Source organism: Phytophthora sojae (assembly GCF_000149755.1).
Source record: "Phytophthora sojae unplaced genomic scaffold PHYSOscaffold_1, whole genome shotgun sequence".
In the NCBI taxonomy this organism is placed as follows: domain Eukaryota; phylum Oomycota; class Peronosporomycetes; order Peronosporales; family Peronosporaceae; genus Phytophthora; species Phytophthora sojae.
The window spans coordinates 4,131,610-4,145,837 of record NW_009258115.1 but is presented as its reverse complement, the minus strand read 5'-3'; the positions used below and the strand labels follow the sequence as shown (position 1 = coordinate 4,145,837).

At 52.4% G+C, this 14,228-nt stretch overlaps 2 protein-coding genes across 2 annotated transcripts; one reads left to right on the top strand and one right to left on the bottom strand.

Moving 5' to 3' along the window:
- Nucleotides 1–7,108: 7,108 nt before the first annotated feature.
- On the bottom strand, nt 7,109–10,214 carry PHYSODRAFT_321437 (hypothetical protein; the record flags this gene model as incomplete). Its single annotated transcript, XM_009516657.1, has 10 exons — nt 7,109–7,276; nt 7,352–7,650; nt 7,844–7,966; nt 7,998–8,054; nt 8,105–8,447; nt 8,521–8,940; nt 9,009–9,155; nt 9,290–9,469; nt 9,554–9,763; nt 9,843–10,214. The coding sequence occupies 10 exons, from the start codon at nt 10,212–10,214 to the stop codon at nt 7,109–7,111; spliced, it is 2,319 nt and encodes a 772-aa protein (XP_009514952.1).
- Nucleotides 10,215–11,573: 1,359 nt separating this feature from the next.
- Nucleotides 11,574–11,870, top strand: PHYSODRAFT_470722 (hypothetical protein; the record flags this gene model as incomplete). The annotated part of the gene is made up of 1 exon (XM_009516656.1): nt 11,574–11,870. The coding sequence occupies one exon, from the start codon at nt 11,574–11,576 to the stop codon at nt 11,868–11,870; it is 297 nt and encodes a 98-aa protein (XP_009514951.1).
- Between the last annotated feature and the right edge of the window lie 2,358 nt (nt 11,871–14,228).

Sequence of the window (14,228 nt, the reverse complement as noted above, 5' to 3'; positions counted from 1 at the left end):
AGGACCAAGTGTGTGGTTCCCAAGCAAATTCGACTCTGATTTATGTTAGCATGTACCTAGCCTTCCCATCCGGCTTGGATCCTATCTGCTACTGGCTCTCCTTCCTGCCTAATTATCCCAACATAGCCACTGTACCAATAAATTGGTACGGATCCATACCTAATCTAGGGGGTCCTAATGTAGGTGACCAGATCTGTGTGCACCACACCGCGTGTACCTGATCCAGCTTCAACTGCCCTGATCCAGCAACCGCGCCGCCATCTAGCAACCATGGCGTCATCCGAGGGACCAGGCATTGTTACCAACTGCCGGATCCCATTATCTGGTCAACTGGCGGATCCGGTTCCATCAAGACCATTCTTGAGCGGATCTTCTTACCACATACCTGAGGCGTTATCTCTCTTCTTAACACAGATTATTTACTGGTAGGTCACGAAAAGCCGTCATTTGCTATGCTAGGTCAAAAGTCTTTTAAATCCGTTAGGTCATTCTACATGGGGATAAATACGTCTTCGGATAGCCCTGCGTGTGCTCTAAATGATAAGCAATTCCACTCGGGAGGAAGAGCATTATTAAACGCAGAGCATGCTATGAAGTACAACCACTCGACTGAAAATGCATGCCATCAGGTCGATTCTAAAATAGCGCTCATGCGACCCTTCAAACAACTGAGCTTCAGTATCAACAATGGACATCTAAGTGGTGGACTCATGGGTAGGAGAATAGGAATGCTACTACTACCTAAACTAGCAGCAACCAGAGCGTGAAAACGTGCTAGGACATGTTTAAGATGCTTCCGAGGGCATCGTCAAAGTATGGGGTGGTTTGAGCCATTTACGGATTTAATTCTGATGAAACCAGCATAATTTGAAGTGACCTTCCAGTAAATAATCTGTGTTAATATATGTAGTAAAAAGTTAAAAGTACTTTAAACTTTAGGTCGTGTTCGACTTGCATCCAACTCAGTTGTTTTAGGCCAAATGCAGCCGGATTTGCTTTATCCAGCGATCTGAAACACCCAAAAAGCGATTCACCTCGATAAGCTCAAAAGAGCTGGATTTGAAATTCAGGTCTACGCAAATTTATGAATCGGGCTGGATAAGTCTGCCTTTTTACGTGCCTTCCAAACCAACAATTTGCCCGAAACCAGATCTTTTTGAATCGAGCTGGAATGGGGTGTGCAAGTCGAACCCGGCTTTAACACTGATTCCAGTGTTGAAAGGCGACGTCACAGCTGAACGATTGTGGCCAACTATATCTGCACCTATGTATTTCGAGTGCTGCTGCGTCTGAATATGCAGCTATGTAGCTAATCACTACTAACAACGACTAGTGGAAGCAAGAGGCACAGTTAGCTGTAGCGTGTTACGAAGCTGGTTTTGCAGTAGGCTGGTGCGTGCTGTCTGGTGCGTACAACGCCAAATCGCAGGTCAGAGTGATGGTGGTGAAGCGTGACGAACATAGATGCCAACAGTAGGAGCAGAACAGCAGCCACAGTTTGTCTTTGTATTGATTGGAAGGAGAGCAGACTCAGAGGAATCGCAGTCGCGGTCGAGGTGTAAGCCGCAGTAACAAGAATTGGTTTGCTTCTTACTGCTGTCGCTATCTAACAGGGTTGTGAGCCCAACGAAGGATTGGGCGGCAATGGGGTCAGGGGCGATTTAACCGGACGTGCATTTGTCGGTCTGGATGGGAGTGATTCAGATCAGGACCAAGAAGTACATGTCCATTTCGAAGATGAACCAGAGTCCAAACCTGATTCCCTTCCTGCCCCAGTGAACGAAAGCCTGGATGGAGTTGTTCGAGACGCCATCGCAGAGAGTACGGCCAGGGAGGACGAGATGAGGAAGGCTGTTTTTCGGATCTTGGAACATTCAGGCTGGCGTCCCCTGAATCAGGATTTGCGGTCAGGGGCGAAGTCACCCAGGCAGGGTGATCCTGATCGGAACAACTCGGATCGGTCCGACTATTGTGAAAACTATCACAAGTTTGGACATCGCGCTGAACGCGGCTGGGCCGACCTGGTTTGTGACCGCTGTGGACGCATGGGACATCCGACTGACAGATGCCGAGCCCTGCCCTGCAAGTATGGCGAATTCCACGTTGGACGATGTGAAGAGCACAAGGCCATCATGGACCTCATTCGCAAGGGTGCCTTGAAAGACCTGCCCAAGGCCGTCCTGGATCCCATCCAGGGTGGTCAGGCCGATCCTGGTCGGTCGTTAAACCAATAAGCTCGCTGGATGGGGATCCAGTACGCGCCGGGCTTAGGAAGGCCCCAGGATTGTGTGTCTTAGTGTATGTCGTCCCTGAATTGAGGATGAAGAAACGAGATAACCAACAATGCATGACTTCTATGATTCAAGATGGACCCGCTGACCCTGAACCAAATCGGCTTGAATCGCAGACCCTGAATGGAGAAGACCGGATCGGGGAAGCCCCGAATGGAGAGACCCCGGATGGGCCAGTCGAATTCAGGCTGAATTTCGGTGAACGATACGGATGGTGGGAAGATCACGAAGCAGACGAAAATAGTCATGATGTTGCGATGGTGTACGGTGCAGTGAACGATTTCCGGACAAGTATCCTCCTGGACACTGCTGCGTCTGTCTGCATGATCAGCCTGGATCTAGCGCGTAGACTCAAGCTGAAACTGCATATGCACAGACAAATCAAGGTGTCTGGTCTAGGAGGTGTTCCGACTGCCCGGGCTCGAATCGAGCTCACGCTCGGTCTCCGAGTGGTGTATGTCCTGAATGTGTGGGTCTCGACCATTGGAGAAGGATTGGATGTGCTGTTGGGCTTGAACTTCATGTATTCTGCTGGAGTCAGGATCTGTGTGCGAGAAGCCCTGGTTCAGCTCCCGGATGAAGAGACTATCGTGATGCGGGATGGGCAACTGAGGCGGCGTCCAGAATTGGACCTGCCTGTGGTCCCCAGACGAACGCTTTATCTTCAGCCAGGAGAACACGCTATTGTTCGGATCGAGTATGGTCGAGCACACCCCGAGCGAGATGTGGTTTGGGCCGGCCGGGGAGATCGCTGGGTGACACAGGTCATCTACGCATCCCGATCCTGGCCGTTGGCGATTAAGGTGATGAACATTTTGTCGCAGATGATTTGGATTGACTCTCGGACACCGGTAGCCAGGATCGTGGCTTACGGACACTATCCAGCTTACGGACGTTTCGTCCGACCTGGACGGGGTGACTACCAGGAGTGGCAGAAGTAGGAGTGCGCCCTGACTCCGGAGGAAATAGCCGAGGCTTACCGACTTGATGAGCTACCACCACCCGTCCTGAAGCAGGACTACAGGTGTCCATCCGGGCTCCGGATTAATACTGGATCAGACAGGAAGGAAGAGAAGCTGGTTCGCCTACAACAACCACCGCTCCCCCAGGGGCGGCCACCCAGGATCATGTGCCATGCCGCCACTCAAACGATCACGACTCAAAATGTACCCATGAAGTGTGGATTCAGGACATCGATGCACAGGAAACCGCGGACGAAGTGTTGTATATCCTGGAAGATGTGACAGACTGCCCGTTTCCGGTTACGCTACTGGAACATCTCGGTTAGTCTGCCTAAAAGCGAGTTCGGGAAGTTGTCTATTCCGTACCTCTCTCACGAGATCAGTGCAGAAGGGATCCGGGCTACTCCGAAGATTGCGAAGGGTGTCCAGGATCTCCCATTCCCGTCGACCCTGAAAAGAGTCCAATCGTTCCTGGGCAGTCTGAATTACTACCACAAGTTCATCGAGGACTTCCCGATGGTGGCGGCTGTCCTGTATAAGTTGACGGATGACCAGATCCGGGCTGGGCGAGACCTCGACCAGGCCAAGGAGGCTTTTGAGATCCTGAAACACATGATTGTGTCGACTCCGCTTCTCAGGCACCCAGACCGGACGAAGTCATTTGTGATCATCCCCCACGTCAACCCGTGGGCAGCTTGCGCTGTCCTTGGCCAGGAACATGAAGGGGTAATTCAGCCTGTCCGGTACACGGGGCGTGCCCTGAACGACGCAGAGCTACGTTACCATATTGCGGAGAAGGAAGTCGTTGCAGTCCTGCGGGTTCTGGAAGTGTTCAAAACTATCGTCCAGGGCGTCAAGATTCTGGTTTATTCAAGGTATTATGTCCTGAATTGGCTGCTCAAATCCAAGTCGGCCGACTGTAGATGTGTGCGCTGGGGAGTCATCCTGTCTCAGTGGAACCTGGAAATTCGGAAGGTACAGAAGGACGAGGACGGACTTGCTGCCATCATGGGAGCAGCAATCACGCCACGCGAACACCTGGATCAGGTTGCCGAACCCTGATTCCGGCCAAGGGGCGCGTCAAGGCGCCACCCGTAATCAGTGTAGAGATGCTGGATTCATACTACCAAGGATATGTCCTAAGCTTCGACGGCGCTGCAAAAACATCTACGCGCCAAGGAAGTTGTGGATACATCATTTGGGAGCTTCCTGACTGGCATGTCCTGATCGCACACGGTTACATCCTAGATGACGTTATTGTAAACGACGCCGAATACCATAGCCTGCTGAAAGGCTTGGAACTCTGGCGTCTGAATGCGGGATCCAGGATCTTGTCGTTGTGGGCGATTCCAGGATCGTGATTCAGCAAGCTGAGGGATTGATCATCTGTAACCAGCCCAACTAATAGCGCCGACTCGCCGTGTATGAAGTTCAGAAGTACCAGTTCAAGCGGATCAGGCTGGTCCATGTCAAGCGTGACTACAACCAGGCTGCAGACTACCTGAGGCCCAAGTCGCTAGCGTTGGGCGAGTTGTGGCAGGTTCAAGAGCTGCTTCACCTGGAACGTGTGGCGAAGATCCAAGAAAGGCTCATGAAGACGGTCGTGGTGCTGGATGAATCAGCCCAGATTGAAGTCAAACACGACAGTCCGCACCAGACTGCTCTGGTCGGCATCCAGGAAGGAGAAGGTGTTTCGGATGTGGTTTCAAAACCATTGCCCCTGGTCGCTCGTGTCATGGCCGCAGCCACTCGAAGTAGGACCGCCATGGCGTCCGAGGATCGGGCCCCGATGGGCCCACTCGAGTATCAGGCTGAGCGGTGGAGACGCATCAAAGCGCATCAGGATCAGGACAGCCAGCTCGTCGTGATCAAGAAGTTCCTGAATGGCGAGTTGGAAGACTTCTCTCACCCTCAGATACGGCGGATCTCTAAGTAGGCTGAGCTTTTCGCCCTGGATGCTAGAGACGTTCTCTACCGCCTGAGTCGGGCTGCTCGCGATCGACCCAGGGACATGAATGATGAGCTCAGGCTAGTCGTGCCTGAATCTTTGAAGGCTGACATGCTTCATTACGCCCACAAAAATTTTCAGGGTGGTTACCAGGGTATTACCCGGACCCACGAGAAGCTCCGATCAGAGTTCTATTGGCATGGTATCTACGCCGATGTGGAGGCGTTCGTGAAAGAGTGTACAGATTGTGCTAGCGGCAAGGGGCGCCCGCCTAACCCAGGCCCGTCTCCCGGGAACATTGAACTTAGGCGACCTTTCGAGGTTGTATCTATGGACTTTGTGACCCACCTGCCCAAATCAGAGCGTGGAAACACGTTCCTATTACTATTTCAGGACGCACTTTCCGGATACGTGATGTGAAAGCCGATGGACTCCACGACTGCCCGAGATGTTGCCGAGGCCTACGAGGAGCGGGTATTCAGGAGGTTCGGGGCGACTTCAATGCTGCGCCACCACCAGGATCCTGGATTTATGAGTGAGATCTTCACTCGGTTCCGGGACCTCATGGGTAGTAAGCAACGCGCCACCCTGGCCTACCGGCCCCATGCTAACGGCCAGCAAGAACGCTCTGTCCAGACCGTGGTCAGGAGCATCCGGGCCTACGTGGCCGAGGCAGACCAGAGTGACTGGGACGAACACGCCGAAAGGTTGATGTTTGCCCTGAATGCCTCTTTCGATGCAACCAGGCTCGAAACTCCGTTCTACCTTGTCCATGGATGGGATGCCCAGGGTACCGTGTCCGCGATGCTAGGGCCAAAACCGTCCAACCTTCCTGAACCTACAGCCTACGAGTGGCGAAAGAAGTTTCAGCGAGACTACAGCTACGCCTAAGCGTGTGCGGAGAACTTGCAGAAGAACGCCAAGAGGGCCCGCGCGGAGGAGCAAACGAGGAAGTGGCGTGAACGGCCAGACCGGATCAAGACTGGATTCGAGATTGGAGACGCAGTTTGGCTCTATATCCCGAAAGTGCAGCCTGGTTTGAGTCGAAAGCTCGCTCACCTTTGGCATGGCCCGTTCCGAGTGGAGGAGATTCAGGACGATTTCCGGGTCAAGCTCAAGATTGAGGATACCGGTTACCGCGTGAATCCGTGGGCTCACATCAGCCGCCTGAAACCACGAGCACTTTTCCCGAAGCGGACGACTACTGAAATCGTGGTGGAAGAAGATGACGATTTTGACGCGGCACGGTAACCAGAAGACAGTTGGGAAGCAGAAAACCAGAACCAGGAGTATGAAGTCGAGAAAATCCTGGATCTGCGCTGGACGAAGCGTAGACGCACGTCGAAACGTGTTCGAGAGTACCTCGTCAAGTGGAAGGGTTATGATGACCCTGAATGGTTGCCAGTTTCACAGCTGAATTGCGGGGCCCTGCTTTACGAATTTAATCAGGGTGCGCGGGCGCGGGCTCGTTTCCAGGCTATGCAAGCCGGAGACGATCACCCCAACGTTCAATAGCCCTGGTTCCAGCCAGCCCGAATGGAAATAGACAGTCGAATTGTGAAACTGCTGAAACTGCTCGATTTTGATGTGACCGGAAGCTGATTCAGGATACGCGTGCGGAGCTAAGCCTAGATGTGCTCGATTTGGAGATGATGATGATGATCTCGGATACGAATGAGTGGAGTACGCGTGTAAGTTGCGGATGTAGGATGAGCTTGGAGTGATTAGTCTGGATGACACGAGTTGATCATGAATGGAGTTGATATTGAGGATGATCAAGACAAGGACGTGCTGAAACATGAAGTCCGACTGTTGATTCAAAGGTTAAGTGGTACGCTACTAGATCGGAGAAAATGTGAAAGTGACGAAGATTCAGGACACGGTGGCCCAGCCAAGCTTGGGCGACCTTACGTTTGGTACTTCGCGGACACCCAGTTGCCGACACATAGCTCTGGTTGCAACAGATTCTTCTTGACTCTTGGGGACACATGCTTCAGGCGCTCTTCTTCGGTATAACCCTGACCCCACTGTCGGCGCGCTGGTTCATCTGCTTCCGCCATCTGAATCTGCTCGACCTACGAATACGAATGCCCGTTCTCTTTCGTGGTTCCAGGATCCATGAGGCAAATCTGGTTCGGATACTGCCAGACTCCGGGTTCTTCGAACAGGGTTTCAGGGAAGCCTTCCGAGATCAAGCGTTTCTTGAGTTTCTGAAACTTCTGAGCGGCCTTGTTACGACGCTTGACTCGACCGTCGTTCAGCTTTTTGGACTTAGTCAGGGCCTTGGTCTCGGCATTTGTCTTGCCCCTGGTCTTTATCGTGATCCAGTGCAAAATCTCCCAGATCTCCCGATCCCACTTCTCCATGAATTTGACGACCTCATCCAGCTTTTTCAGGACAGACTCATCCAGATCCTCCCGAATGTGGAAGTACAGGACCTTGATTCGGCCTTGAAACATATCTAGTCAGGGTTCGTCGTCGATAACCTTTCCTGTATTCGGCCTCGTCCCAACGGTCTTGGAGAATGCACGATTCAGACTTTTGGGGAAAGTAATCAGGAAATCCAGGGGTCTGAGAAAGAACCAAGGCTGTCCGTGGAGTGAATTGCGCTGCAACCCCGAAGATGCGCCAGGCCAAGATACCCCGGCCTGGTTCTTCGATGATGCCGATCTCCTCCGGAGTCAGCTCCTTGTACGCCTTGGCAGCAAGTGCCGTCTGGTGTGGGGTGGCCGTCTGGTGTGGGGTGGCCCGATTCGGGGAGAAGACTTGGGTTAAACTTGGATCCCTTGGGAGTACCCTCAATCGACTTGTCCGACTCCGACCGTTCCACGCTGCTGGACCGAGTGCGCTTCTCTGTGCCGGCGACAGTGACCGACCACCGTCGTCTGACTCTGTTCCCGAACCGGATTCAGGATGGCCAGCCCTGCTCGGCTTGGAGGTGGTGTGCTTGGACTTTGACTTGTGACGACGCTTGCGCTTGGAAGACTTCTTGTCCTTCTTACGCTCGGAGTATGATTCATCACTGCTGTGAGTATCTTCCTCTTCATCGTCCTCACCCAGAACCTCGATCACTTCCGACTGCTGGATACCATCTAGTGGAGGCCACTCATCCAAAGCCCAACCCGTTTTCAGGGCGTGCTGGTAGATTAACTCGGCCATCCGAAAGTAGGATTCAGGGACATACCTGGCCCAATATGTGGCATCAAGAACGACCCAGTACATCATGAGGGCCAGCATGTCCAGGAGCTGCGGACGGTGAAACAGAGTGTGCGCGACACGGTCTTCCCGGATCCATTCCATAGGCCCCCTTGTAGCCAACCCCAGTCAGAATCACCAGCTGAACATCCGTCCGGACCTGTTCCCAAGCAACAAACTCAGGGATCATTGCTCGGCCTTCCTCGACTGTGAGCAAAAGAGGACGTGTCGGTGAGCGGGGGCCTGAATTGGTCTCGACCATCCTGGATGGGCGCCACTGGCACTTAGCTGGCGGCTTAGCTGGCGACCCCTGAACTCCGGGCGAGAGCGGAGCCGTTCTAGAGCGAGGCGGAGACGACGGGTTATCTTCAGTCTTATCTTCTTGATCCAAGCTCAGGCCACCATTGTCGTCCTGAATCTCGTCCATCTGATCACCATCCGTGCCATCGTATTCATTGTCATCCTCACTATCTGCTGGAGCTGGACCTGGATACGGATGAATCCTTCTGCTTGGCTTGTCGACTGCATCAACTTGGACCCAGGTCTGCCATGACGGTGTGGGTAATTTGCCGCACTCGAACAGCTGGAGCAGAGGGGCCAGTTGTTGCGAACCTCGTTCCGGCTCTGATTTAGGAAGGTCATCAAGTCGTCGGCCCGGAAAGTTTTCTTGCGCAGGCGTTCTCGTAGTTCCCGGTTCTCAGCTTCAGCCAGGCCAAGTTTGTGTTCAAGCTCCTCGATCTTGGGTGCAGAAGCCTGTTCCTGCGCCAGGTGTTCAGTGGCGAGGCGCTCGAAGTCGGATTGGGCTGTAGTTTTTTGGCTGACGCAATCTCTTTCCTGATTCTGTCCGATTCAGCCTTGAAATGGTCGTGCAGGCCCCAATTCTCTCGCTTGACCTGATTCAATTCCGCCCGAACAGCCTGGATAGACTCGACGTCCTGGCCTTTGGATTGGAGTTGCGGCTTGGCCTTACGAAGCTCACTCAGAACGACGCGCAGGAACGACATGGTGTGGAATGTTTTCTCGGCCAAGTGCTCCGGATCGAAGTGCCGGATGACGGACGCTAGCTCTCGGCGCTATTCCATCGAGGACTGGATGTTTTCCAGCTGACTCAACTTTGGAGGATCCTGATTCCAAGGTCGTAAGATCTTGGAGCGGACGTCGTTGTTAGGCCCGAGCAGCAGGTCCAAGTCGAGCAAGTCCTGTTCGGACAGGCCCAGAAACTGGATCAGAGCCTCGGTCCCTCCGTAACCATCCTGGATGTGCGAATGCTGAACAACGGCGTCTGTCGTAGCCGGAACGCCGACAATGAAAGTGTGCCCGCCCGGGATGCGCTTCGGTGGAGCCACGAACCGAGAAGGCACTACATTCTGGATCAGGGCCGGACAGCGATGAGAGGCAGGCATGACACCTGCTCTCTAACACGTCATTCAGAGAGAGCAAGTGTACGGCTGCCTCCGGAATGTCATGACGACTCGGGTTGTTCGGTCCAGAGCTGACCCGTGCGTCTTCACCCGAATCTACTGTATGTCGCCCTGAATCCGGGTTCGTCGCGCCGGCGGGAGCTTTAGAGGCGCCGCAGTCCCTCTCCATGTCCTCCTCCTCCTCTTCTTCTTCCTCCTCTTTGTCCTGGTCGCCGAGCTCCTCGTCAGCTGGGTCCACCACCTCGCGGACCAGGTTGCCGTCAGCACGCTCCATGTCTATGTCGCTCTGGTCGCCGCCCGCGTTCGCGCCTGGTGCGGCCCCTGCAGCAGCAGGAGCGCCAGCCGGAGGGCGCGCTGGAGGCGTCGGTGTCGTACCCGAGGTCGCGAGCTCGCTCATCGGGATCGCTGACATTAGCGTGCACGCCAGCAAAGGCTGATTGGTGTGTGACGATTGGATTGTGGATTTCGGCCGAAATGATGTGAAGTGATTCGACTCGGCGAAGGGGCGCAGAACAGTCGCCAGACTGGTCAACCGTCTGACGTGGCACGGATTCAGGGTGAAATCACACCCGAGGATGCCAACGTGGTCGTGGGGTACGATTAGTGATAGCCTACCAAGATAAGACCAAAAAGAGTTCGTTTTTCCTGCTACAGCGCAAGTGTCTTCGGTTGGGGGCCAGGCTATTTAGAGCTGGTTCAGACTCAAAGGAGCCTTGTGTCTTTGGTTCTCCCCCTGCAGTCAGGGCACTCAGCTAACAGCGTAAGGGTCGTGTGTGGTATCAGATCAAGTTAAGGCGAGTACCTGAGTTGTCGCACGGCCAGGGTTGATAAACTTTATTTCATATTCTAGTTGGGGTGTTTGTACTGTACACCACTGCCATTTCATATTAAGCTACTCCTAGGGCGGTTGAAGTAGTCACCACCTAGTGATTTGTTGATAGGCGACTGAGTGATAGGAAGGACTGTGTTTTGTATTGATTCGGCTTTTTCCCTCTTTATTGAGGGTGGTGCGCGATTGATTGAGGGTCTTGGACTTGCCAGTGTCCTGGATCTACCCTCTTTGTTGGCTGGTGTGTAGGGCCCACCGTCCAAGGGCCAACCAAAGAATAAGTGACGGTTGTGTGTATTGTATATTTGTGTATAACTCTGTATTGTTAAGGTTATCTCTCCGGATCCAGGCTGTGGAAGCTGCATTCTGAAGTGTGCATTGGATCTGCTTCCTCGTCCTAACGATATTATCCTGTTTCCCGCAACTCACGCAACGCAAGTCTCACGTTCGAAGACAAACGACACCAAAAGGGATTCCACAAGAATCACACGCCACCCGGGACGACACCTAGTGCTCGTCCAGGGTTGTTTCGAGGGACAAGTCTAGAACCTTTTCGGGCCACTGTACACCTGGGCGGCAAAAGGCGTTCACCCGCCTCGCCTCAGCTACGACGACGGGTGTGGACGAGTGTGCAAGCTGACGAAAGGTCTCTACGGCTTGAAGCAGGCGTCCCGTCTGGAACGAGATGCTGCACAAGTACCGGACATACATTGGCTTCACGCAGTGTACATACGACCTGGACATCGATTGGAACAAGGGCAGGCCGGTGCCATCTACTTGGCTGTCTACATAGACGATCCGTTACTGGCGCTCAACATGCAGGGCATCACCGTGGTGATCTCAAAGCTGGCCACGAAGTTCAAGCGGATGGACGTGGGCCGAGTGCACAACTTCCTTAGAATGGATGTGAAATACTTGCCGTGCTCGATGACCTGTCTCTCGCAAACCGCTTACATTGAACGCTTGACAGAGAAGTTGGGCCTAGCGTTTGCACGGCGGTCGGCTCGTCACAGATTCACAACGAGCCCACGGAACCGATTGAGAAGAACGAAGACAAAATCAACGATCCTGCTTTGCCGTACAGAGAGATCGTCGGCTCCCTGCAGTATTTCGTGGCCTACACTAGGGCCGGACATGGTCAATGTTGTTCGCACGTTAGGACGCTATTCTGGAGTATACACCACTCACAACTACAGCAGGCAAAGCGTGCTGCTCGCTACGTAGTTGCGACCAAGAATTCGAGGCCTGGGATTGGCGATGGGGGGGGGTAAAGTTGGGAGCATTTGCGGATGCTGACACGCACGTTGTCCTGATACTAGCCGCTCGGTTAGTGGCTACGTGATGCGATTGGGTGGGTTCTTCTTTGGCGCCAGCGTTCTGTGACAACGAACACCTGTGACTCGGAGCTGATTGGTGCGGAACAGTGCACGAAGTGCGTCATGTGGACGTATCGGTTGCTGAAGGAGTTGATCGACAGCGAACCGCTAATCGGTACGCTGTCCTGCAACAACCAGAGTACCATTGCGGTGGTAAGAAACAACGACAACAGCCAGACGTCGCCGTAGATGGCCAAGCACGCTCGGTTGGTCGGGTGACGAGAGGCAAGATATAGGTCGCCTAGGTCCCGACCAACGAGAACGGGGTGGATTTGTTCATCAAGTCTCTGGGCCCGTTCCGTTTCGAGTAGCTTTCTCTCAGATTTACACTGATGTACTCAATTACACAATTCAATTTGCTGCCTTCCTGACATCAAGTTCTAGCGTCCGTTTTCCTACACATCTTCTTCACGCCACGACTCAAGTCAAGCCGTGAAGCCCACATACTTAGAGAGCGCCTCGCTCTTTCTTGCGCAAGAAAGCGTGGGTTGGCAAATGCGCCAGTCCAACGGCAATCTAAGTCCAACGGCAATCCAAGTCCAACGCAACGGAGGGCTCTAAATGATAAGCGATAGCCTCGAAATGAATACTTATCGTTGAATTATGATAAAACAACCAATTCAGATTGAGTTAGATTATAAAACAACGGGTTGGGGCTGCTGACGGCCCTGGGGTTAACGGTGGCGCGTTAACTCCGAATCCGCGCGTTGGTGCGAGTTCAAATCCCGCTGACGCACGTATTTTTTGCCCCTGCGCTGATCTCTCTATTGGCTTCCCCTTCACCTTACACTAGCTCTACACGACATCAGGGGTCAAAGCCAAACCAACTCAGCCATCGCCACCAATGAAGGACCAAGCACGCAGATTTGTGACCTGTCACTAACGAACGGAAAACTAGCAAGTAGGAGTAGAAAAAAATAAGGAGAAAGAAAGGCACACACAAACACACACAACACACAAATCACAGCAACAGGATCCCCCCTCCCCTAATGAGTTAGCTTCGTTTAGACATATTGTGCTTTTAGTTGTTTTGGCAAAGCGGACGTGTAAAACAGCTACCTACTAAGATGGGGCTAGGTTATCGGAGCAGATTAGCAGGTCCCTCGTAGGGAATTAGGACCAAGATTTGCTATTCTGATGGAAGCAATTGCGCAGGTCCTACAAACAGCCAAAAGCCCGAATGTCGCCCATTGTCACGGCATTCGGGGTCTGAAGTCTTACGGATGACTTCTGCCAAGTCTTGTGGCACGACTTTCATGCAACCTGTGGTGCATGTCAAACACAGAATAAACCTAGAAGACACGATGTGGGTGATACATTCATGGCATTAAACACTCTAGTCTTCGCCCTACATCTTCGTGGGCTCCGACACCAATTACTTGCCAAAATGAAGCTTGCTTGGCTTCGACTCCAACCGGAGTCCATTGAACAGAGACCGCTCATCGGACTCGTCCGAAATTGAATATCATATTTAATGATCCTCAACCTCAGATTAATTGACTTCCAAAATCCTACGTAGGACTCGGTAAAATGACGGAAAGGCACAATAAATAAAGTAAAGCACAATAATGAGAGCATCTCCAACGGTAGTGCAAAACGCAAGCAATTGCACGATATTTGCACAAGTGCAAAAAAATCATCCCCAACGGGGAAGTGATAGGGGTTCAGAAGAAGAGGTATTGTACTCGTCATTAACATTGGAACAACGTCCATACACAAATCCAATCAACAAAAGAAAGACATGTTCTAGGGGTATTTTTACGCGTAGAACTCAAAAATGCGGTCAGATTTGGCTAATTCGCAGTCGTTTTGGCGCTACAGGTAGTCAAAGAAGTTGACCGACCGGAAGGTACATTTCGCTACAATTTTCAAGATAAACCTTAAAAAAGAGCCACGGTTTTTGAAAACTCGCAGGCAAATCCCTTCAAATCCCACATGTTTGCTCGCATTGACCAATCATGGACTTCAAATTCAGAAGAAAAGAGGCAACCCTTTTCCCACCCAATTATAAAAAAAAGACATTTTCGAGCTCTAATTTGAGCACAAAGGACTGCGAATTCGCCAATTCTGAATGTATACTCCTCATCGTCTCTGTCCCCGATCTATACCGTGTAAACCCAGATATAGTGTATAAAAAAAAATCAAGCGTGCTCGTCCTGTTTATGTTGCTAATTGACATGTACTTTGCCTTATCACTTTTGCAATT